The sequence below is a fragment of the Zalophus californianus genome, chromosome 13 (genome assembly GCF_009762305.2).
Source record: "Zalophus californianus isolate mZalCal1 chromosome 13, mZalCal1.pri.v2, whole genome shotgun sequence".
NCBI classification, from domain to species: Eukaryota; Metazoa; Chordata; class Mammalia; order Carnivora; family Otariidae; genus Zalophus; species Zalophus californianus.
In genome coordinates, this window is record NC_045607.1 from 23,450,621 (window position 1) to 23,476,569 (window position 25,949).

General features: G+C 44.8%; 1 protein-coding gene across 14 annotated transcripts in view; it reads right to left on the reverse strand.

The window, feature by feature from the left end:
* PALM2AKAP2 (PALM2 and AKAP2 fusion) overlaps positions 1 to 25,949 on the reverse strand; it is a 471,064-nt gene that overhangs the window by 327,337 nt on the left and 117,778 nt on the right. For 3 of the 14 annotated variants that reach the window (XM_027615601.2, XM_027615590.2, XM_027615600.2), the window contains exon 1: positions 11,743 to 11,925. In XM_027615601.2, coding sequence (XP_027471402.2) covers positions 11,743 to 11,787 — 45 coding nt within the window. In that variant the 5' untranslated portion in view covers positions 11,788 to 11,925. The other 11 variants (XM_027615587.2, XM_027615586.2, XM_027615593.2 and 8 more) reach the window with 11 other exon arrangements.

Here is a 25,949-nt window from a genome sequence, read left to right on the forward strand (position 1 = left end):
AAAAAAAACAATGGGATGAAGTTGCCATAGTTTACTTGCGTTTTTTTTTTTTTTTTAAGATTTTATTTATTTGACAGAGAGAGTCACAGTGAGAGAGGGAACACGAGCAGGGGGAGAGGGAGAGGGAGAAGCAGGCCTCCCGCTGAGCAGGGAGCCCGATGCGGGGCTCGATCCCAGGACCCTGGGATCATGACCCGAGCCAAAGGCAGACGCCCAACCACTGAGCCACCCAGTTTACTTGTGTTTAGAGCCCTGGGGTGCCCTGTCTCCCTACGGGGGAGGTGTTCCACACCTGCCCCACCCCCCCACTGCTAAGGCAGTCTACTTCCAGCTTTTCTCTGTGGACCCAGACTTAGGGCAGACAGAGAGCTAGAACCATCCAGCAGCAGTAGGAGCGGACATGTCCAGACAGAGATGATGGTGGAAGGGGGGGCGGGGTAGCTGAGCAATTGAAATTACTTTCCGCTTCACCTTCTCTTTTCTGTGTTGGTCAGAGTGAGTACTTTCTCTTCCTTCTCCCCTCTCAGATCCAATACTGATCAGGTATCTATCATTCTCACTCCAAAGTGAAAGGATGGAGGTGATCAGGCTGCTAGAGTCTAATTCCTAGTAGTTGGTGGCATTAGAGAGTATATTCTAGCCTCTAGGCCCTGCTCTGCCTTTTGACTCATCCCCACCAGACGTATCCCACCAAATGTTAAATATCCTTCAGCTTCCGGGGCACCTGGGTGGCTCACTCGTTAAGCGTCTGCCTTCGGCTCAGGTCATGATCCCAGGGTCCTGGGATCGAGCCCCGCATGGGGCTCCCTGCTCAGTGGGAAACCTGCTTCTCCCTCTCCCACTCCCCCTGCTTGTGTTCCCTCTCTCGCTGTCTCTCTCTGTCAAATAAATAAATTTAAAAATCTTAAAAAAAATATCCTTCAGCTCCCATTGCGAGTTTTATTTGATGAATAGCACTACGTGTTGAACACATATGCTCAGACTTTACTATTCATGAACAAGGCTGCCTGTATAGCATCTGGTAAAGAAAAATGGGGCCCGCAGAGGCTCGTCACTATCCCACAGGGTGTTTTCATTAGCCTGGATAAGCAGTGTTTCCTTCCAGGGTCACTCATGTTAGCTTCAAGCTTTTCAGATTTTTTTTTTTAATTTTTTTATTGTTATGTTAATCACCATATATTACATCATTAGTTTTTGATGCAGTGTTCCATGATTCATTGTTTGTTCATAACACCCAGTGCTCCATGCAGAACGTGCCCTCCTCAATACCCATCACCAGGCTAACCCATCCCCCTACCCCCCTCCCCTCTAGAACCCTCAGTTTGTGTTTCAGAGTCCATCATCTCTCATGGTTCGTCTCCCCCTCTGACATACTCCCCTTTTCTTCCTCTCCTGTTATCTTCTTCTTTTTCTTTTTTCTTATGTTGCATTATTTGTTTCAGAAGTACAGATCTGTGATTCAACAGTCTTGCACAATTCACAGCGCTCACCGTAGCACATACCCTCCCTAGTGTCTATCACCCAGCCACCCCATCCCTCCCACCCCCAACCACTCCAGTAACACTCAGTTTGTTTCCTGAGATTAAGAATTCCTCATATCAGTGAGGTCATGTGATACATGTCTTTCTCTGATTGACTTATTTCACTCAGCATAACACCCTCCAGTTCCATCCACATCGTTGCAAATGGCAAGATCTCATTCCTTTTGATGGCTGCATAATATTCCATTGTGTATATATACCACATCTTCTTTATCCATTCATCTGTCGATGGGCATCTTGGCTCTTTCCACAGTTTGGCTATTGTGGACATTGCTGCTATAAACATTGGGGTACACGTACCCCTTCGGGTCCCTACATTTGTATCTAGCTTTTCAGATATTTTTTAACTGATCTTTTTTTCCAGCTTTATTGAAGTATGATTGACAAGTAAGAATCATATATATTTACAGTGTACATGATGTTTTGATATACATATATACTGTGAAATGATTATCACAATCAACGTAATTAATATATCCACCACCTCACATAGTTGCCATTTGTGTGTGTGATGATAACACATGAGATCTACTCTCTTAGCAAATTTCCAGGATATAACACATTATTATGAACCTTAGTCATCATGTTATACATTAGGTCTTCTGAACTTACTCATCTTCTAACTTAAAGTTGTACTCTTGATTAATATCCTCCCTTTGCCCCCACCTCCCAGCCCCTAGTAAAAGCCATTCCACTCTGTATTACTGTAAGTTTGACTTTTTTTTTTTTTTTTTAGATTTCACGTATAAGTGAGATCACACAGTATTTGTCTTTCTGTATCTGGCTTATTTCGTGTAGCATAATGCCTTTATGGTCCATCCATGCTGTCACAAATGGCAGAACTTCCTTTTTGAAGGCTGAATAATATGCCATTATAATCTATACCATATTTTATCCATTCATCTGACAATGGACACAGGTTTTTCCATGTCTTGGCTATTGTAGATAATGCTGCAATGAATATAGAGGTGCAGATATCTCCTCAAAGTAGTGATTTTATTTCCTCTGGATCTACACCCAAGAGCTAGATTAGATTGCTGGACCACCTGGCAGATCTATTTTTAATTTCTTGAGGAACTGCTCTACTCTTTTCAGCTTTTCAGGTCATACATGCCTCACAGTCCCACTGGAACAAGGAATCTTTTGTACCACTTCCCACCCCATTAGAAGCGGCAGGTATTATCAGCCCAAGTTGACAAATCAGGCCATAGAAACTCAGTGTTTGAGACCAACCAGAAGCCCCAGAGAAGCCTCCATGCCTCCCGGCCAAGAGGCACCTCTTCTAGATCCCAGCCTCTCTCTCACATCACAGACAGGACACGCATACTCTCAGAGCTGCCCAAATCCTAGAGCCCTGTGTGCTATTCACTGGCCTCAAAGTTGTCATCATTGTTGCTCAAACTCAGAGAAAGAAGATCCCCTGCTTACTACTAAAGGGGTTAAGTTTTCAAGCATATGTTTTTCTCTTAAGAATAACATTTTTTTATAACCCTCAAAGTTTTAAGTTTCAGCTCTGAATTTAAAAATAAAGTGAATACTCAGATGACTGGTTATAATTTAGAAGGGGGGGAATCCCACCCACCTAGAATAGTAAGTAAACCAGTATAATTCAGCAAAAAAGTAGAGGCAGGTTTTACAACTGCCCTGAAGACATTTCCTAGGGCACAGACTGTGAAGAGCCTAGTATCCCGCAAGGTAATGAACTCAGCTGCGGGGCGGGGGATGATGGGCAGGAAGATGCATCCTGAGGTCTGACCCACAGCTTTTTCATCTATAAGTAGGGCTTTTATCTTGGGAATGCATATGGCTTTTCTTTCCCCTTCCATCTTATGCAAGGGAAAGGTACAAGGTTCCCTAGTCCCATCTTCTGGCTAAGCTCATGTGATGCAACAGAAGCTAGGGTCAAAGACTAACCCCAAAGCATTTTTTATATACGTTCAAGCATTATGTAAAATAGGCTATAGGTTGTCTCTAACTGTCTGTCTTTCTCCCTCTCTCATGAATGTAGTAATCTCCTTTTGAAGATTTTAATCCAACAAAAAACGAAGGGAAAAAACTGACATAAGAATTAACCAAGGGCGCATGTAGCTCCAACACATACCACCCCACACAAACCTCTGCTTCTGCTGGCATTTCCTGTCAGAAATAGGTCTCAGCTGTGCAGTATTCTCCCAAACCCACAGCACTCATGTGCAAACATTCCACTGCAAAGTATCCCGCGCTGGGCGGCCATCACCCACAATCCGTCCATGTTCTCTTGGGCCTCGTCCTGTACAGTGTGGCCTCTGTGCATTGTGTTTTAGGACAGAGAAGAGTCTGGGTGAGGCTGAATCCTTCTGCACATGAAGGGTTGGTTCAGACAATGGATGCTACAAGTAAGGGTGATTGGAAGCTTGTATGACATCTTTGCGAGAATAAACTTCTCTTTGATATGCCAGTGACAAGCTATGCCTGTGTGCACACAGACTGGCTTAGAAGGATCATTAACCATCATCGAGTAAATGAGTCTCAGTTGCGGCTCATCCTGGCATCCTACTAGAATTGCCACGTGAGAAGCAGCTGCATCACAAATCCCGCATGGGGGTTGGAGGGGCTGCCACCAGGCTTGATTGCCTGCTAGGCTATGGGACCTCTCCATCTACAGCACTGTAATAGGTACCATGCACCTCTCAAAGGCCTCCTACTGTACAGTTGTATATCTACCCTACTGCATGACTTCTTGTCTCACAGAGGTGTCCCCTATGTGAATTTTGTGGCCTATAGTTTTAATCAGCCAGTCTCACACATACCCTTCAAACAGGTGTCTTCAAGTGACCAAGAGACAGAAATTTCACTATATTTAAATCAATTAAAACAACTACCCAAACAGAGACCTCTTCTTGATCAGCCTCTTGATGTGAGAGGAACACACTACATCACTTTCAAACTGAGCTTTGTTTAGGCTCCCACAGATTGAGACTGAATTTGGTCTTTTATTCTCCTTTGCCTCTTGAAGATATCCACACCACACAAACTCCTGGACATGTCACAATGGGTACGTGGCACTGATGAAGACCCAGGCCACCATCATCCTTTCCCATTAATCTTCTATCCCTTTGCCAGGGGTTCCCCACTTGTGTTCCCCAGAACAGCAGCTGCAGCTGGGGACAGCATATCCCGGGAACTTAGAAATGCAAGTTCTCAGACCCCACCCCAGACCTACAGAATTAAACACCCTGTGAGTGGGGTCCAGCAACCTGTGTTTTAAGGAGCTTTTGGGTGATCCTAATGCATTAAAGTTTGAGAATCACCATTCTACACCTTGCCTGGCAAAATGTCTGTGCCCAATGGCAGTTGCCACGATTACCAGAAGTCCTAAGCCCTGCTAGGTCTCCCTACATTGTTTATTATGTGAGGCTGGTAATAAACTGATATCACATAAACACCCTGGGTGATTTATATGAGAGGCTCAGATTTGTATACCTTGTTCCTAAAGATTCTCCTAGAACAGGAATTTCCCACCTCAAGGTACTGATTGCCTAAAATTTTTCTGTTAATTTTGAGAGAGTAATCACCCACCAAGGTGTGAATAGCCCTGGTTACAAAAGTGTCAGTGATACCAAAAGCTCACTTAATATAAAAAGACACAGCAAATGCGCACTGTTTTTCCAACAATCCAAACATTTGGACACCAAACTCACAAAGCCCTGGTGAAAATACACCCTGATTTTGTAACATTATGAAACACCTACAGGGTGCTGGACGTACTACTTCACAATATCCTTACGAAACCCAAATAAGTCCATGCATAAGAAAAGCACATCGTAAAGTTCAAAGCTCTACCTACATCTGGAGGTCACAAAAGGTTGACCTGTTAACCCAAAGGAATTTTGTTGTGTCCACAAATTTTTTTAAAAGTTTTGAAACTAGTTCTTTCTTAAATGGGAGACCTCACATTTTGAAAAAGCAGATATCTTACTTCTCTAGAAGATGAGTGGATGTGACAACATAGAACTCACATCCTCACGTGGTATAAATTCACTGGATTCTAACCGAGAAGTGGCATCTGCTCTCCAGGTCCTCACTGCTGCCCCTCAGCCTCGATGTTACACGTTGGCCCCTGGAGCCTTTAAATATGCAACTCCTATCCACTATAAACAATCCTTTTCCCTGTTATTATTAGTATCTGTTATTAGAAATGCTCATGTAGCTACTATGTTCATCTGAAATTTCCAAGCTTGGCAAAAATGTTGAGGCTAATAGAATTCATCTTCCATTATTTGTGTCCATTTTCTGTTTAAAGATCCACGAGTTATGATTCCTTGATTCACTTATAACTAGAGAACTTTGGCTGAGTCTTTTCTGCGTCCTTGCTCTGAGTATGTTCCATGAAGTTTCTCAAATAACTTTCACAACAATTCCATGAGATAGGTATCATCATTATCCCCATCTTACTGATAAGGAAAACGAGGGACAGTGAGGTCATACAGATACTAAGAGAAAAGTCAGGACTTGAGCCAAGGCTTTCGGACCCCAGAAGCCTCACTTGTAACTCGCCAGTCCGTGTGAGGCACACCAGCCCAGGGGACCACTGTCTCCCTGCATCAGTGCCCATTTGCTGTCTCCATCAATGTCACACCACATGATGACGGATGTCACACCACATAATGATTATTGTCAAGCAAGTTGAACATTCCCAAAAGGGATCAGTGATGAAATGCGGGTAGTTCAAAGGACCAACAGCAGGGGTCCCAAAAGTGTTGGGCAGCCCAGAAGAAATACAGAAGCACCAGCACTGAGCCCTGATTTCCCTTAAATATTGACAAATCATAACCCACAAGCCCCCTGCTTGGCTTTTTTTATGATGACTTTTTAATGATGACTGCTATTCTTTCTCAGGGCCCTTGCCAGAGCAGCTGCTCTTTGTCCCAACAGGCTAAAGCCTGAAATACTCAGAGGTCCAAATAAGTGGCCAGGGAGGTGTATGACCCTTGCACAGGTTTGTGTAAGGTCTGCCCGGGCACTCTCAGACCTGGCAATGACCCTAAATGAGCCCACGGTGGCACCTATCTCCTGGGTGGCCCTGCAGACTCAGCTGGGGTGAACACTTCCTCAGAACCAATATCCTGAACTAACCATCATTTAGGCCTTAACAGGAAATTTTAGAGGCAGGGTATCACCCACATCTCTGAGATGGAGGAAGATCGCAATGAGTGGCCAGGATCTTCGATTCTTCCTTCCTTTGCCAGCTACCTGCCAACGACACAAGTTCACAAGGGACATGTACGGGGATGGTCCCTTCAAGAATCAGGTTTTTGTTTTTGTTTTTGTTTTACTGTAGGGTTTGGGGTTTGGGTCTCTAAATCCTCTGAGGGGTCCCTTACTTGGGAAGCTGGACTGGGCTGGATCACGTGGAAATTGCAGCCAGGACTTTTGCCCAGGCTATGCAGACCAACCTAAGTGGCCTGGATTAAACGCAGGCTGATTGGCACCCCAGCCCCTGGTCCCATATTCTAACCCATATTCTAACAGGATAGGGCCTGTATTCAAGGCCCTATCAACTCAAGGCAAGAAGAAGCAGTGAGACATGAATCCAAGGAAATGCCAAAAGTGTTTCTTTGCAAGTGCACACTGAGCCAGCCTAAGCCACCCACCCACATCCAGGACTTCTTGGGACATAGAATGCGATCAGGTTGGAGCCACAGACCCACTAACTGTGGGAGAGTTTCAAGATGGAGCGGAGGCCAAAGTGAGATCCCCAAAGGGGCAGGTTTCATGCAGGCACATCCAGGCCCACATATCCAAAAGCTCATCCCTCTCCTCCTGACCCTAGGACTCTAGCTCAGGAGGATCCTTGTGGCAGCTCCCAGTCTTATCAGGGTACCCCCTCCAAACTAGATGTGCCACTAATACAAGGGATCGGGAGTCAGGAGAGACTGGACTTAATACAACTCATCCACAGCTCACTTTGTGAGCTTGGATATCTCTATATCCTCAACTGTGAAGTGAAGATACTGAGGCCTGCCCCACACAGCTCAGAATTAAGGTAACCTACGCAGGTGTCTGTACATTGTAAGCTGGCGTACAGATGCAAAAGATCATTTTTATTATTCCACAGAGTGGTTCTTATTAAATGACAAAATTCTCTAGAAAGCATGTGTAGGTTGGGTTGACCTTCCATATTTGTGAACATGCTCATGCTGGTTCCTGGTAGAGGCCGAAGCCTTGTCCACATGGCTCTGCGGGCTTTGACACACACTGACCTCTGCAACATGTACTTACCTTCCCACATGCCCAAGGAAGACCTTCTTCCTCTCGGACGTACAGACATAACAACATCCTCTCCCAAAGCTGATTTCCACTGAGACACCATAGCTTCTTTCCCATGGGAGTGTTACTCATTCAATTAGAAAATACATCAGATATTTCCATGCACTGAAACCCAGCTTGGAAGACTCTCAAAAGAATGTGGGCCTCCTCGTTTGTCTTGGCCTTTCCCAGTGCTACTGAATCAGCCTGCTTCTCCCTTGTTGGCTCCCACTGAGGCTGTTGCACAGTGTGCTCATAGGAAAAGCAGAAGATTGCCACCATCTTGGGAGTAGCAATTCGGGGCAGTAGTCAATATAGGGGCTCCAGTGCCCTGAAGCGTGGGTTCAAATTCTGGCTCTGACACTATCTGTTAATGTTGGGCTCTTTATCTATAAAATGTGGATAATACAGTAGTTCCTGCCTCATCAGTTTATTAGTATTAAAGGACATAATGTGTGTTAAAATGCACTTGAGTCTTATTACCGAGTTTGTGCCTTTAGCTACTGACTGAACTTCTTCATGCTTTTGGCTTTTCCTTTCTCATATTAACTGTTCCAAATAAATAATAATAAAACTAATGATAAACAAATAAATGCCTTCTGCTAATTAGGAAGGTTATTATGTTACATATGATTTTACCCAGTCTTCAGGACTTGCTCCACTGCCTCCTCTTTGGGGAATGTTCCACAACTCCTTGAGGTTGGTTTACCTGCTCCACGGGAGTGCTCATTTGCATAAGTACTCCTGGCACTGTACAGTAATGGTTCATGTGTGTTTCTCCTTTCGATTATTAAAAACTTAAGGTTAAAAAAAAGCAGATCACACAGTGCCTTGCTGAATAGATAATGTTCAATAAATGGCAATTGTAGTATTATTCCTTGGAATTATTATTCACATTCATTCTGCTACAGAAGCATTTTGCTATCTTCTGAAATTACCACTTTGGGAGTGTCCCTACAGGTGAAGGAGAGCCTGGGAGTAGAGAAAGTTGTCAAAGATGGACTTGCTCTTCTTTTGGCAAGAGGTAGGATGAGATCCATCTTTTCTCATTGATCAGGCTCTGGATTCAACTGGAAGATTCAATTAAAGTACCACAGTTTCTGAGTATTTCATTCCCTTGGGGGTAAAAAAAAAAAAATCCCAGATGACCATGTGACCAATGGGTCACAGGACATCTGTGCTTTCAGGACATAAGTATGTAAAAGGTAGTATCTTCCCTGTGATGGTTGAAACGTGGGGACACTGACTTTTTGGTGTTGATAGTACCTTCCCAAAGGAGGCACGGTGTAAGTACCTGCTGAACGAATGGATGGATGAATCCTCAGGTGACAGCTCTGCACCTGTGTCTGAAGCAGCTGGAGGAACTGATGCTGGACACAGCCCTGACCTTCAGTCAGAATTAAAGAGAAAAATGTAAAAGGCTGTTCCCAGACTCTGTACTTCAAAGGTGTTGCCTCTAAGCCTCACAGGACAAGGCAGTGCTATGGACAGGAATCGGGGACTTGGGGACTCTGTCTCCATACCATCTAATGACAACCACATGCCAGGTACTTCATCTGTATCAGAGCTAACCCTTACAAGGAGCCCGTAGGTAGAATGCGTGAGCTCATTGTACAGATGAAGGAACAGCAGTCCAGACTAAAGACTGCTCACAACCCCACAGACTAGAGTCCTTGTCTATCTGCTCCACCTCTTAGAGAGGAGCCCAAGTTGGCGAAGAGGTAAGGACTTGTTCTCTTCCTCTTTCACATTTCCAGACCTACTGCAGGAGTGCTAGGCTCTGGAGGCAGGCTTGGGGGCTTCCTCCTGATGGTCCCCTGAGAACTGTAGGAGGGCGGAAGAGAGAGGCAGGGTTTGCCAAATCTGGAGAGTGTGCACTAGGCCAAAGCGTAGCATAGAACTATTTAGTGATATGGTTGCAAGACCCGCTGATCTCTCTCAGTTCTTAAGTCAGTCTCTCTCTCCCTCTCTCTCTCTCTCTCTCTCACACACACACACACACATACACACACACACTGTTAGTGTATCCAAACAAATAACCAACACGTATGTTAATGGAGGCGGATATGTTCATGAGACTCATCAACACCTTCCTGGGTCCAGGACAAACTCAATTCCACAGCTGAGCAGGCACAAGTGTTTGTGTTTAGACTTGTCATACACTCAAGAGAATTCTAAAAGATTGGCTCAATCTTTCTTGAAAATCCACTTGGCTCCTGCTGGGGTTACCCAAGGCCCTTTGGAAAGGGGTGGTCCCAGTGTTAGCAGCTACTGGCTCCCCGTTCAGAGAGCAAGTCCTTTCACAAGGCTCAGCTGTTCCTCAGGCATCCAGGAAAGCTGCTCGCACAAAGGCAGAAAACATGACAACTGTTGGAAACCCTCACACAGCCTATGGGAGCAACTGAATGTTCTCTGGAGCAGCCCCATTACTCAGTTTCTATAAAACACCCACCGGCTACATGGCACCAATAACTGAATATCTCCATTCTCATCAAGTCCATGACGCACAGGCCACACTGCCTTGCCACTAGCTTTAGAAACCATAAACAACTTCATTAACCATCCAAATGCACATGCACAGAGGGAAAGGGAAAAGAGAAAAAAACAAACAAACAAACCCCAGCTTTCCTGAGTTCTGAAGGACCAAGTTCAAAGATTGCCCAACGGGCAAAAAAAAAAAAAAAAAAAAAAAACCAACAAAAAACAAAAAAACCCATAGCATTTCAACACTGCCAACTAATGTCCCTCTCACTTCAGTGGTCAAGTCTCCAAAACATTTACAATTTGAAGACGTTGGTAGAGAGGATCTCAGTGCCCTGGGAACCATATCAAATGATTCGTTTAAAAAGAAGGGCCTGTATGCATTTTCCCCATGAAGAATCTGTCCAAAGGATTTTGAAAACACTTTAATATACTTTGCTTCCAAAACATTACACACTGTTTCTCCGACAAATTTATATGTGTTTCCAGAGAACTCCTGGACAAAAAAAGGTACTTAGGTAGAAGAACGTCTGGAGCTTCTTTTGTGCCAATATGTGAACAGACTTTCTCTTTTAATTGTTATTATTTCATACAGCAGCAGTAACCATTCCCTCATCTGCAAAGGAAGTATATAATCCAGCTGTGATGGCTCCAGTAAAAATACCACATCTGTGGATCATTGACAACACTGTGGCGAGATTGCTCAAATCTACACAGTCCCAGAAAGTTCTCTTTTTTACTCAAGATGCACAAGGGTACACTTTTCTCAAAGTGCACGTAAACTTTGCCAAAACTGGTTGCTCCTTTGTATCCTGATAATAGGTTTCAGACTGTCCACCCCCAGAAGAGGGATGCTCTCTTGGAATATTATGCCCAGGACCCAGTCGTTAGAAGTCCCCAGAGCCCACCAGAATGGAGGCTTGTGCCAATGTCCTTGTCAATATCAAAGAGCACAGAGAAAATGAACACCCCGGGTTTCAGGACTGCGGGGTTCGCCGTGGAGCTGACTGCTGGTTTCCCACTTAGGAGACCGAACAGCTTCCGCAGGAAGGGTGGCAGCCACTGTTCTGGTCGCCGTTCTCTCCCTTCTCCAGTGGATGCAGTCAGAATAGGACCGATCACTGGGTGATAATATTCCAAGAATCGCCCCACCCCCACCCCCATGCGTCTGGTCTTTTCCCAAAGCCCAGTAGCAAGCATCTTATTTCTAAGCCAATCTTCCACACTCAAATCCCCAGCCCAAAGCGCGCCCTGGGGGTTTCTATCCACAGACGTATAAAAGAAAAAGCGCGTAGCTGAGCCTTGACCGACTTTTATCCCCCAAACACATGCCCTGCGGCTACTGTGCTGGAATGTCGATGGCCCCGAAACACTCGGGGTCCCCTTCCATCCCAGACAATAGAGCAAGAAAATAAAATGAAAGTGGACTTACTGCTATGGCTTGCAGCCTTTCCTTGTGCAACTCCGCCTCTGCCATCCTGGAGAAGGGCACACAGGGAGGGGAGAAAAAGAAAGAAAAACAAGACACACGCTGTAGTCACCCAAGGAAATGGATGGGCACCCCGGGGGGCTGCGCTAGAAGCCCGGGGGAGAGCCGAGGGGCGGCCGGGGATCCGCTGGGGGAGGAGGGGCGGGTGGCGGGCAGAGCTGTGCTCACGGCTGGCTCACCGCGGTTCAGCCTCCGGCCCCCGCCCGCCCGGCAGCCTGGATGCGCCCCGGCGCCGCCGCTAACTGCAGCTCCGGGCCGCGGCCGGCCGCGCCAGTCGGGGACGCGGGCCACCGGCAGCCGCCGGGAGGGCACGCCCGCCCCGCGCGGGTCCTCCGCCCTGACGTCTCGCCGCCTCGCTCCGCCCCTGGGGTGTGGGGGGACCTGCGGCCACCGCCCCCCGTGGCTCTAAGCTGGCAGGAGACGCCGGGCTGTCGCCGCGGGGGAGGTGGGGACCCCAAGGCGCCGATGGGGAGGGCGCGTGCGGGTGGGCACCTGGGGCGCGGGCGCACGGCGAGCGGCTAGAGCGCACGGCTGGCTCCGGGGTGGACGCGCGCTCTCTGGAGTCTGAGCAGGGCAAGGTGGCGCCAGTGCCAGCCAGCAGAGGGGCCTCTGGCAGAAAGCGGGCCCCAAGCACGTGCTCTGACGTGCGGGCTGTGGCCACCGAGTGTTCAGGCCGCTTTCTAGCGCGGGCCAGATGCTTGGGCTCCACGTGGGGACATTTCCAGTAGAGAAGGGCTGCCTCGCCCACATGCCTTAGATGGCAGTGTCCTCAAAGGTCAAGTGGGCCGAGGGCAGGGTATAGCTCAACACAGACCACCTCTCTGTGAGGCCAAATGTGGCTTAGAAAGACAGCGGAGAGTCTGTAGTCTCTGGCGCTCAGCTAGGTGGGGCTTGACAAATCATCTGTGAAAAAGCCAGCAACTTGCTACCCACTTTGAACCTCAGTTTCCTCATCTGAAAAATGGCGTGTTGTCAGTAATTAATGAGATAAAATATATAAAGGTGCTTTGTAAAGGGCAAACTGTTATTATCCTGTGACATTCCGGGTTGAAACTCTTTGAGAGGCTTTATTTCTCTACACAGTCTCTGAAAGGAAAAGTAGGTATTGGGTCACTAAATGCTTCAGCTATTCCTCTAAATGGTACTAAAGTGCATCTTTTGTGACCGGCCCTGGGCTGAATGTGAGGGATGGATAAGACCAAGTCCAAAAAGGAAATAAATGCTAAATACAAACAAAATACCTCTTAACATTCAGGGGGGACCTGCTAGAATTCCAAACATTCACAAGTGAACTTTCCTCCATAAAATGAAGTAATAAACACTGAATAAAAACAAAAACCCAACCTGACTTCTTTAGGCCCTTGATGATTCTCTAAACGCAGGACTTGAAAGGCATTTTAAAAGGTATGCACATCGAATTTCCCCAAATCACCTCTTTTCCTGGGCAAATTCTTGCAATTCAACTAAATTGCTTTTTCAACTTTCCACAGATGTTTTACCTGTCACTTGATGATCAATTACTACTCTGCCCGAACGCTGAAGTCGTCACCAAAACAGTTCTGCTGATTGTTTTCTCTTCTTTTCTATAAGGGGTGTAGGTGGATGTATTTGTGTCATAAATCCAAGCCAATGCCAGATTCAGCGTCCCACTCCAAGATAGCCAGAACTCCTACTTTCTGGCTAAGATCTATCACTTTCTTCAAACACTTCATTTTCTCCTCACTTCCAGCACCAGCTCCCACAGGTCAAGTTCTTTGCAGGGTGTTTGCTCACAAATAAACCAAGCTGTTATTGCTTCAGGAGAGTGACTGTGTACCCAACAACAGAAGAGAATAACAAGATGAGAAAAGTGAGACCCGTGAGGTTGAGAGCTTCAGCCAGAGTCATAAAGCTGAGATTTAAACTCAGGTCAGACTCTCCAGAACCCATGCTCTTCACCACTCAGCACCAGGCTCAGCCAGTGATACAAAGGTAGGGCAGGCCCCTGTAATAAGCAAGCAATAAACAGCTAATGGTCCTCCCTTGCCCCTTCCTTAAAAAGGAAGAGAGGAGCACAACAATGTAAATGGACTTAATGTCACCAAACTATACACTTAAAAGTTGTTTAAATGGTAAATTTTATGCCGTGTATATTTTACCACAAAAAAAAATTTTTGAAAGGAGTCATGGAATGGGAAAAGATATTTGCAAATGTCTTATCAGATAAAAGGCTAAAAGTATCCAAAATCTATTAAGAACTTGTCAAACTCAACACCCAAAGAACAAATAATCCAATCAAGAAATGGGCAGAAGACATGAACAGATATTTCTGCAAAGATGACATCCAAATGGCCAACAGACACATGAAAAAGTGCTCAACATCGCTCGGCATCAGGGAAATCCAAATCAAAACCTCAATGACATACCACCTCCCACCAGTCAGAATGGCTAAAATCAACAAGTCAGGAAACAACAGATGTTGGCGAGGATGCAGAGAAAGGGGAACCCTCCTACACTGTTGGTGGGAATGTAAACTACTATAGCCACTCTGGAAAACAGGATGGAGTTTCCTCAAAAAGTTGAAAATAGAGCTACCCTATGACCCAGCAATTGCACTACTGGGTATTTACCCCAGAGATAGAAATGTAGTGATCTGAAGGGGCACATGCACCCCAATGTTTATAGCAGCAATGTCCACAATAGCCAAACTATGGAAAGAGCCAAGATGTCCATCAACAGATGAATGGGTAAAGATGTGGTATATATATACAATGGAATATTATGCAACCAGCAAAAAATGAAATCTTGCCATTTGCAATGACATGGATGGAACTAGAGGGTGTTATGCTGAGCGAAATAAATCTTAATCAGAGAAAGACAATTATCATATGATCTTACTGATATGAGGAATTTGAGAAATAAGACAGAGGATCATAGGGGAAGGGAGGGAAAAATGTAACAAGATGAAACCAGAGAGGGTGACAAACCATAAGAGACTCTTAATCTCAGGAAACAAATTGAGGGTTACTGGAGTGGAGGGGGGAGGGAGAGATGGGGTGGCTGGGTGATGGACATTGGAAAGCAGATGTGCTATGGTGAGCGCTGTGAATTGTGTAAGACTGATGAATCACAGACCTATATCCCTGAAACAAATAATACATTATATGTTAAAAAAAAAAAAGAAATGGGCAGAAGACACGAACAGATATTTCTCCAAAGAAGACATACAAATGGCCAACAGACACATGAAAAAATGCTCAACATCACATGGCATCAGGGAATACAAATCAAAACCACAATGAGATACCATCTCACACCTGTAAGGATGGCTAAAATTAACACCACCCTAAACAACAGGTGTTGGAGAGGATGTGGAGAAAGGGGAACCCTCTTACACTGTTGGTGGGAATGCAAACTGGTACAGCCACTCTGGAAAACAGTATGGAGGTTCCTCAAAAAGTTGAAAATAGAGCTATGCTGTGACCCAGCAACTGCACTACTAGGCACCTACCCCAAAGATCCAAAGGGGTATCTCCACCCCAATGTTTATAGCAACAATGTCCACAGTAGCCAAACTATGGAAAGAGCCCAGATGTCCATAAACAGATGAATAGATGTGGTATATATATACAATGGGATATATATACCACAAAGAAGATGGTGTGTGTGTGTGTGTGTGTGTACACACACACACACACACACACACACACACACACTGGAATATTACTCAGCCATCAAAAATTGAAATCTTGCCATTTGCAATGACGTGGATAGAACTAGAGGGTATTATGCTAAGTGAACTAAGTCACTCAGAGAAGGACAATTATCATATGATCTCACTCATATGTGGAATAAGAAACGAAACAGAGGATCATAGGGGAAGGGAGGGAAAATAAAGCAAGATGAAATCAGAGAGGGAGACAAACCATAAGAGACTCTTAATCATAGGAAACAAACTGAGGGTTGCTGGAGGGGAGTGGGGTGGGGGGATGGGGTAACTGGGTGATGGACATTAAGGAGGGCATGTGATGTAATGAGCACTGGGTATTATATAAGACTGATGAATCACTGAACTCTACCTCTGAAACTAATAGTGCACTATATGTTAATTGAATTTAAATTTAAAAAAAGAAAGTAATCTTGGAAGGGAGATGGGGTGGGAGAAGAGCCCTGGCATCTATTGGAAATGATCAGTTGGAAAACTCTGAATCACAGCATGGAAGAATCAGGATTGGGGACACTATCTGGGTGTCATCTATTTTGAGGTTATAACAAAAGACATGAGAATGGTCAGATTGGGAAAACAGAACAAAAAGAAGAGAAAGCCCAGCAAAGGAGTCTAAGAAAGTATCATCTGAAAAGTAGAATGAAAAATCAGGAGGGATGTTTGTATCAAAAACCACAACAGGAGGAAAGGGATTTTCAAAAGGGTCAGATGCTTCTGAGAGATGAAAAAGGATATGGACTAAGAAGGAGTCACTGGCTTGGGCAGTCAGGAAGCCAGAGGTGACAATGGGAGAGCAGTGTGTGTGTGGAAAGTCAGCCTCAAAGTGATTACAGGGAGTTGAGAATGAATGAAAAGTGGAGGGAAAGCATTCATGAGTGTAGACCACTCCTTTCAGATCTTTGGATATGAAAGATGAAGGTGGGTTGGAGGAATGGGAAGGTAGTTTATGGGAAGCAACGTCAAGCTGAAGAGTCTTTAGGTCAGATAAGACTTGAAATGTTTCGGGAATGAAGAGAATTTTGGCATCAGGAAAGTGAGGCCAAAGAAATAGTCAAAAGGGAAGATAAGTATTAAGTCTCAGATTAGACCATGAGCACTGGTGGCCAATTTAGCCTTGGAAAGAAGAAGTTAAGCAGGGCAGGAGGATGGAATGGGTAGAGAAAAGAAGAAATTCTGAGTTGAAGGAGAGACAAGTTAAGTGAGTATGCATCAGGTAGTCTCATTTTCCCACCTCAGGATCATTGGTTGAGACTGATGGGGTGGGGGTGAGGGACTTCAGAAAAACAGAAATAGTTTGTAAAGATGCTGTGGAAAATGGCAAAAATTAAGACATGGTTCCCACCCAGAAGTCTGCATCAAAATTTCTTGAAGCACATTTTCCTGAACACGTACAGAAATAAATTCCTGTGGGGTGAGGTAGGGTTGGGAATGGGTTTAGAACCATTGTACTGAATTTACTAGGAATAGACAAAAGACTCATGACCAATAGTGTGTACTTCCTCAGTGCTTTTTAACCACCTGAGTCCCATGATACACAGTGGTTGTATGTTTAGTCAGCGTTGAGGATTGTCAAAGCAGATATGGCAAAAAGTCAAAGGAGAGAAGAGATTCAGAACACTGAACCCTGGGGCTTTGTCCAGGTGGAGGTGTAGCAGACTCTTTCATATTTTTTTTTGTCCAATTTGTGAACCCCTTTCCATCTTTGGGGAATGCCCATATTACAAACCATAGTGACAGTCAGAGCCACCTCTTATCATAGAAGCTGGGAAATGCCAGACACTTGCTCCCCTAGATCCCCTAGAAGCTACAATATGGCATGCAATCTGGGGTCAGTCAGGCACGAGCACCTGCCAGGGATCTCGAAGACAGCATCCAAAAATTCTTTCAGGCCGGTAGCTCACTTTTGGTTCTGCCCATTGTCCAAGCCTCCTTCTCTAGCCTTCTTGACTATTCTGTGAATACACTTTCAGTTCATGCCTTTTCTGCTCCTATCAACTAGAATCAATTTCTGTTGCTTGTGACCAAGAACGCTAAGTGAAACAGGAAGGCTTATAAAATGAATGGCTGATGCTTGCCAAAGAGCAGAGGGAAAACACTTTCTTCTCTTCCAGCCCTCCTCCCTTCAATTCTCTAAATTTTAGCATTTGAAAGTCATTGAATCCATTACAAACACAGACATTTTTAACACAAATTATGTCATTTCTTTCATAAACTTTTATTGTGTAGCTATTCTATACTAGACATTAGGCTATGGCTTGGTATTACAAAGAATTTGTAGTCTAGTGCTAATATTGGTTACTTTTTGCCCTCCAAACATTTACAGTCTGGAAAGATCTATTACAATGGTGCATAATGTGTGTAACAAATCACTAGTTCTTGCTGGGACATTAAATTGTGTTGCATAAGCACTACCCATACTGTTTAATGGTTTTTCTGATAGATGTTGCATTGCAAAGCATTATATGGAGAGACTATGGAATGCTGGATTTGCAAAGTAGATGTTTTATTAATAAAAGTTTCAGAGTTTATTTTAGAGCATGAGTCTTTTGGGAACCACAGATGGTCACAGCCCACTCCCCTGTGGGGACAACAGGGCTCTGTAAACTGAGAGGGAAATGACTTGCCAAGACCCCTTGAGTGAGCAGAAGTTAAAGTCTTATTAAGCAGCAGCTAGGAGTGTGAAATTTCAGAGTAACCTGAAGCTTTCTCTTGACAAAAGTAATTTTAAAAGGAATGCCTGGGGCCTCCAAAATGTTTGTATTCATATGAGCTCTGTTTTGCCTTTTAGGGTCTTTTAGAATAAGTGGTCATTCAAAACATATGTGATGGCTCTGTACAGAATCAAAAGGAGGGGAAGAGTGGTTGGAGGCTTTTGGCTCCTTTGGTTGTGAACAATTTGGGAAAGTTGATGGGATTTCAAGTATGTGCTGTGCTTCCCTATGGGATTCAAATGATAGATCCGTGCAGCAAGTCTCCATGGGGCAAAAAAGAGAAGTTAGAAAACAGATCCAGCCAAGACTAGCTGGATGTCACTTAAGGTATCTATTGACTAGGCTCTCTACTTAGTAGCTTCAAAGTGAGCAGTTAGAAATCCATCCAGAAATGAACATTAGCATTTCACTTTGATGGTTTCCTTTCCTCTTGGTTAGCTTTGGCAATGTCAGCTGACTGATGATGTGCATTGTGAGAGGAAAGGAGGGGGTATGAGGAGAGTATATGGGAATTAGAGCAGGGTCGTTAGGGATCATTTTACATTTGCTTTTTTGATATTCAGATGTCAGTTCATAATGATCTCGTTACTGATAGAAGTTTTGGAAAAGTGCGATTAGGAAGGGGTAGGTGGGCATGATACAGAAAAAAGGCATGAGCCTCACCCACTGCACCACTTTGAATTCCTTTGGTCCACATTTTCCTCATCTTTAATGGGGGAGAATAACTCTAACCCCATAGGGATGTTGTGAGAAATCAGGATATCATGTATAAGATGCTCAAGAGTGGCCATAGTAGCTGTCCCAGAAATGGTAGGTCCTAACTGCTCAGCCTAATTATTGCTTCATTAAAAATGTCATAAACTGACCAACTGAGTGACTTGATTTTATCCACCCTTTTATGTAGGCTTTTTTTTTTTTTTTTTTAGAAAAAGACAGTGAACTATTGTTATTCTTTAAATTCCTCACATTAGTAGATACTTCTCTTTTCTCATCTTTTAAAAGGGGGGATTCAGCTCTGTGTCATTTATTGTCTAGAAATTTCATTACCAGACTCTCTTTCTAATGATTCATAGACACCTACAGTCTTATTTTTGGAGTGAGTCAATTTAATAATTATAAATAAGAAGGAATGAGAAGGGAATGCTCAAGAAGAGATGGATGAAGTGCTAGGAAAAGATGGAAAACAAGCTTGATTTAGGAATGTCTAGAGAGCTACATACCTACATATTAAATATGCTCCTTGGTGGAGTTGATTCTAGGTTGGGTATGAATTAGCTACAATGTGAAAAAATCTTTGGGAGGCCAATCTGGTTATGTAATGCCAATAGACACAATTGGGTCATTGGCTTCTCAGAGAGCTTAGGGGCCAATCTAGTTTGCCTTAGTACAATGACCACGATGTGCCCTGTCAGCTTGGAATCCCTGTTTGCAGTGTGGCCATAGACACTTTCATTGTTAGCCATGATTCCATAATGCTGTACACATTCTGCAAGTCAGCACTGCTGACAGGAGAGAGAGATGTCCTGTGGGGTTGGCAGGGAAGGGACAATGGCCCATCAGGTCAGTCCTGTGTGCCCTCTTGCTTGGACAATGAGTAATGAAATTGGGAAAGCCTAGCTTCAGCTCCTACCACCTTTGGATATTGAGCCCTTTGGAATATCTGGGGTCTCAATCCTGTGTACTCACCTCTTGCCCACCCTCCAAAGACTAGCAAAGTTACTAAATGTAACTCTACCAGATTGGGCCTCCTGGACAAGCTACCTTCTCCCAAAGCAGCTCAAGGTAGAGAGCATAAGACCAAGTGTCAATCTTAGCTCCTAATTCTAACTCTGCCACTTTTCTGCATAACCTCAAACAAGTCACTTAACTGCTCTGAGCTGAGGCTTTCTGTTTATAAACTGGGAAAAGGGATAGCTAACTACCTCACAAGTTTCCTGTAAGGATTAAAGGAACTCATGAATGAGAAAGTGTTCTGAGAAGTATAAATGCTCTGTGAGTGTGAAGGACAACACGAAGGGGTGACTTCAAAGGCAAGGACTTAGGGACATAATGACAGGTCACCAGGGAAATGTTTGCAGGTCTGTGCAACATTCCGTAGTAGCCACTGGGCTCGGCTGAGTGGGAGAAAAGACTCTGCTAATACAGAAGACAAAAGAGGCTTCCAAGTTTCTGATGGGCTTCTAAGACAATCAATAAATGAAAATGACCAAGAACACCTAGGGCTCTCTTTGACTTCTTGATGTTCCTCCATCCCTCAAGTGATTTCTGCTTTCTTTGGTCTGAAGACAAACAGCCCCACAGTCTGATCTACATATTAACTCGCTTCACTAAATGCAGAAAAAGGTGCAGGGCTCTGAGGATAAGATGGAAAAAACAGAAGAGAAGGAAACAGAAGAACTTGGATCTTTCATGCTGATGGTGTATGTGTCAAACCTATATTTGAAAGCTACTTGATCTGTGTTTACATGAATGTGCTCTCCTTTCTGCATTCATTCAGAGCTAAATTTATCCCACTAGAGGGGAAGGCATACTTGGGGAGGTGGAGGTGGGAAAAGAGCCCACACAGAGGTGGCTGCTTGCCTGGGGGCCAGGAGCCCTGGGGGAACTCCAGCAGAGGGAAGATGGCCCCTCTGGAAGCTCCAAGGACAGAGCCCGTGCTGACTTGACAAAGGGACAGGTTTTCAGGAGAGCAGATATGCCCTTCATTTCTGAGAAGGGTGCGAGCACCAACAAAACTTCAGATCTTGTGTGTCAGGAAAAGCAGCTACCTGACTCCCCTGAGCTCCCACATCTGGCCTAGCCCTTCAGGAAGTGGACACTCAGCGGCTCTCCAGGCCTCCCCAGTGAAAGCAGTGTCTGTCCCCAGGGGGAAAATTAGTGGGGAGGCCGGCAGGGCCACTTCCAATGCAAAGTTGAGCTTGCCTTCCGTTGTGGTGTCATTCCAGTGATTTTTCTCTCCTGGGACAGCTTTCTTGGGGTCAGGGATGGAGGCGAGTAGGGACATTGCATTCATGAGCTGTGTTGCATTAAGTACTGTGCACCCATAACCAAGGTAAGATTGTTTTGCCTGTGCTGGGACTCACTTGCCTCCTGTCAGTCCTTTATGATTTCTCTTCTTCCCACTCAACTACTATCTCTCCTCCTGTAATTCCTTACCTTTCACTCGCCCCTGAGTCAAGCCCTTGTGAGGTCATCTTTTGCAAGCAGACAAGTCATTGCAATCGAGATAGGTTTTCATATGACTCCAGAGTTCTCTGCTAGAAGTGAAGATTTCCCTATAGAACAGGCAGTCGGCTTCCATCTGGGACTCAGTCCCTTTCATCTGTGGAAACTTCCCCTTGTTAGGATCGGGGGGAGGCTCCACGGGTTCTGGGATGGTTCTCCTTTATTTGAGACTCAGCTAAGTCACCCCAGCATCTTGTCAAAGCTTTACCCTGTGTATAGCCTCTCCTATCCTCTACTCCTCCCCGGAGAACTTGACACCTTCTTCATCTGTTTGTCCCACTCCAAATTTGGTGCTTTCTCATACCATATGCTATGTCTGGAATGTAGCCTCCCCCTCGCTTTTCTAACTGTCCAAGTTTCCTCTTGTTAGCTCCACAGAGTTCCAGAAATCCCAGCCCCTCAGGGTATGTCTGGTGGTCACTTTGGGAAGGAAAATTGGTTACCCCTCCTAATTCCAAACCTAGTGTGTGACTTACAAAATGATTGCTTGACTTGTCACTCTTTCAGTTAACTTTAAAAATCATAGAGTCAGACCCTGAAGGAGCCCTTGGATTAATCAGCAACCCTCAGGCAGCCATGATGGCTGTTTGGATGTTTAAGTTGAGAGGAAGTGTGGGTTGGACAAACCTGGCCTTAAACCCCAATTCTACCACATAATGACCTTGAGAAATTTATTTGACATATTTGAGCTTATGTCACTTTATCTGTAGAATGGAAAAGATAATATTATCCACTTTATGAGATTACTGTGACAATCAAATGAGGTAATGTATCCAAAGCTCCTGGCATATTGTCGGTGGTCAGTGAAAACTCTTATTATTATGAGCACAATCGTATTTATTCATTGATATCTGTATCACTCTGGCTGTGTTTTATATAGATGTGCTTGTGTTCGAGTGAAGGCTCCTGAGTTGCTTGTTTGGCCCAGCACCTGGAACTATGGACTGAAGATTTGTGTCCCCCCAAAATTCATATGTGGAAACCCTAATGTCCAATGTGATGGAGATGGGGCCTTTGGGAAGTAATTAGGTCATAATGGTGGAGCCCTCATGATGGGATTAGTGTCCTTAGTAGAGGAGACACTAAAGATTTTGCTTTCCTCTCTCCCTCCACCATATGAGGACACAGGGAGAAGACAGCCATCTGCAAACCAGGGAGAGGTTCCTCACTAAGAACCCAATCTATCTGCACCCTGACCTTGGACTTCAGCCTCCAGAACTATAAGGAAAAAATGTTTGTTGTTTAAGCACCCCATATATGATAATATGTTATAGCAGCTCACAGCTGACCAAGACACTAGGTTTGCCTATATAGCCCTTCAGACTAGAGCAGCTTGTGAACGCTCTTGCTATCCAAGGTCTTTTGATGCTGTGCAAACTTTTTTGTGACATGTTGGCTTCGCCAAATTCTGCACATACCATGAGAGACTGAAGGAGACAAAAGCGCAAAGTGTTCTAAAGTGATTTATGTTACCCTCTTCAACAGTGATTCTAAGCTTTGCAGGAGGGCAGATGACAGAATCCTTTTGAGGATCTGGTAGGAGCCATGAACTGTTTTCCCAGGAAAATGTACATGCATATAACATTTTGCATACAACTTCTGAGCTTCCAGGAACCTCTTGAATTCTTCCCTGGATACTCTAAGAGTACCCATGGATATCTGGTTTAAAAAAAAAAAAATCTCTGCTCTGGAACCTAGAATATCAGAAAAATGGAGAGAGATAAGAGAGCAGATTTATCTCCAAGATCCAGGAAGCTCCCCTGGGTTATTAATACAAGAGTGTCGGAAGTCTGTGTAACACTGCTCAGCTTCCTTGTCCCCCTGACCTGGACAACAGCAGCCCAAGCTACCCATTAGTGGCTCTGAGAGCTTCCTCCCTTTGTTCCAACTCACAGCTCTTGGCAGAGAAAAGGTACCAGGCCCATGAAACCCTTCCCTGCACATGAGGTACCTGTACTGTCTCTCTCCCAGCCCACAGCTTTCTCTGACCAATACCTATGCAGGCTTTAGTCCTTCTAGAGTGGCCTTCACCTGTCCTCCCCAGAAAAGGTCTGTCTTGCATCTGTATACAGTAGGTAATCTTTCAATCTATTCTTGCCTCCCAGGATTAGCTCGAAACTGCTTTCTATCCTTGGTAGAAACAATAAAAACAAAACAAAAACAGATATCAGGACCTCACGCTGGAACAGAATAATAAAATAATCTGTCCACATCACCCTCAAACAGCATTAGGTTCCACCTCATTAGGCACCATGATGAACAGCCTGCAATATTCAAAATCCACTTTCCAAGGCTGGCCCCACTTTCCTGCTCCACCGCTGCAGAGTGAAGTCATTCAACTTCTGGTTTGGAGCTTCCAGCAAGAATTCAAGCTCGATCCAAAACCACTGGGCTCTCCAACTTCCAAGGAAAACAGACCATCACTGAATTAAAGACACTGTTAGGTTGGTTAGCGCCAAAAGAAAAGGAGCAGCCTTTTCCTTACGCAGGGGGAAGTAGCCTTTCTGAGGCAGTTGAGGCAAAGCAGCAACCGAGAGTCAGATGTCAATCCCCAGCACCCTGGAAAGCAAAGCCAATAATCCTGTCTTTTAGGATGGCTTCAGAGCAGCCTGAGATTTGCCCTCTGAGCAAGTGAGATCCTAAACTTCATAGTCCCATTATTTAAAAAACATTGTAACAGCCCTGGCCTGTAGAGGAAACATTTATTTGGTAAGAAGATGACCACTGTGGGGAAAAAAATGGGCACAGATACACTTTTGCCATTTCACCTTCACCTGGGTATAAACCAGTGTTTTCCTGAGTTACAAGAAAGTAGAAACAAATTGATGTAAGTAAAAAGCTGAAAGTTTCCAAATGTCTTTCCACATTAAATAAAGGGTTGAATGGAGTATTGGAGAGAATAGTTTGAATTTAAGGGTAAAAGTTTGGTTTTTTAAATGTAATAAACGTTTACATGACGCTTCTTCTGTCCCCTGGATACCCTCTAAGGGCTTTGCAAACATTAACTGATGCAATCCTTGTAACAGCCCTATGTGGGCTGCACTATTACTATACCCATTTTACAGACAAAGACATGGAGACACGGAGAGCTTCCAGTCACACAGCCTTTAAGTGGCAAATGTAATAATATCAGGTAATGAGCTTGTGCTGTTGGAAGCTCATACCTGCGTGGGGCTAGCTGAATGCTGGGAAGATTTAACCGCATTATAAATAATATGCAATTGAAAGAGATAAGAAGTAAAAGTGATTTCTTTCCTGTTGAGGTACTTGGAATATCATCCTCCAGAAGGGGTAAGACCTCAGATAACAACCATAAAAAGGACAATCAACTAAGCAAATTTCTTCCATCATGCCTCTCTTTCTTTTCCCACACCTCCCTCCCTCCCTTTTCCTTCCTTCCTTCCTTCCTTCCTTCCTTCCTGGTAAATGTATTGAGCATGCACTTCTCACCAAGCATTGTCCCAGGTTGTGGGGATTAGCAGAGAACAAGGCAGCCTTTTTGCACTTACATTCCAGGGAAGGGAGAGAGACATTAAAAGCAGGGACATCTATGATATAACCAGAAATGTTCTGAAGAAAACGAACCCCCACACTAAGGGGAGAGAGTGGAATTGGGATGAAGAAGTGACTCTATCAGACCTGAATGGAGTGAGGGACAGAGCCATGCAAATATTGAAGGAAGAGTGTCCCAGGCTGAGGGAACAGCAAATGGAAAGCCTCAGTGATGTGACATGACTGTGCTCAGCATCTGGGAGTGACCAGGAGGAGACCAGTGTGGCAAGGACAGAGGAAGTGAGGTGACAGTCCTGGGAAAAGAGGCCAGAGAGTGGCCCAGTCGGAGCATGGCCTTGGGGTGCTTTGGACAAGGTATGAAGGGATGTATTTACATTTGAAAAGATCACTCTGGCTGCCATCAGGGAGGGAGGAGGGAGGGAGGAGAGAGGGAAGAAGATGTGAGCAGGAGACCAGCTGGAGGGTTACATGAGAGAACATGGAAGGTGGTGGTGGTAGACAGAATAATGGCCTCCAAAGATGTCCACAGATCCCCGGAACCTGTGCCTGTGGTACCTTACATGGCAAGGGGACTTTGGCAGAGTGAACATGGGTGAGCACTGATGGAACCATTGCATGGACAGACCCAGGAAACCTTCACTCCAGGTTGGAGGAGAGGAGTGGCAGGGGACTGAGGAGAGGGGACATGACCACTTGGGTTCAAACCCAATTACATCATTTCTCCAAGATGAGATTCGTCCACTGGAACATGAAAGTAACAGTGCCTCGCCCATACAGGTGTCGTGAGGGCCAAAGGAGACAATCCATGTGGAGTCCTTGGCACAGTGCTCTCATAAGTGCTGAGTAGCAGCATTTCTATGAAAGTAGAATTAAGAGCATTGCCAGGACAAAGAGGAAGTCAAACTCTCACTCTTTGCAGATGATATGATACTGTATGTGGAAAACCCAAAAGACTCCACCCCAAAACTGCTAGAACTCACACAGGAATTCAGTAA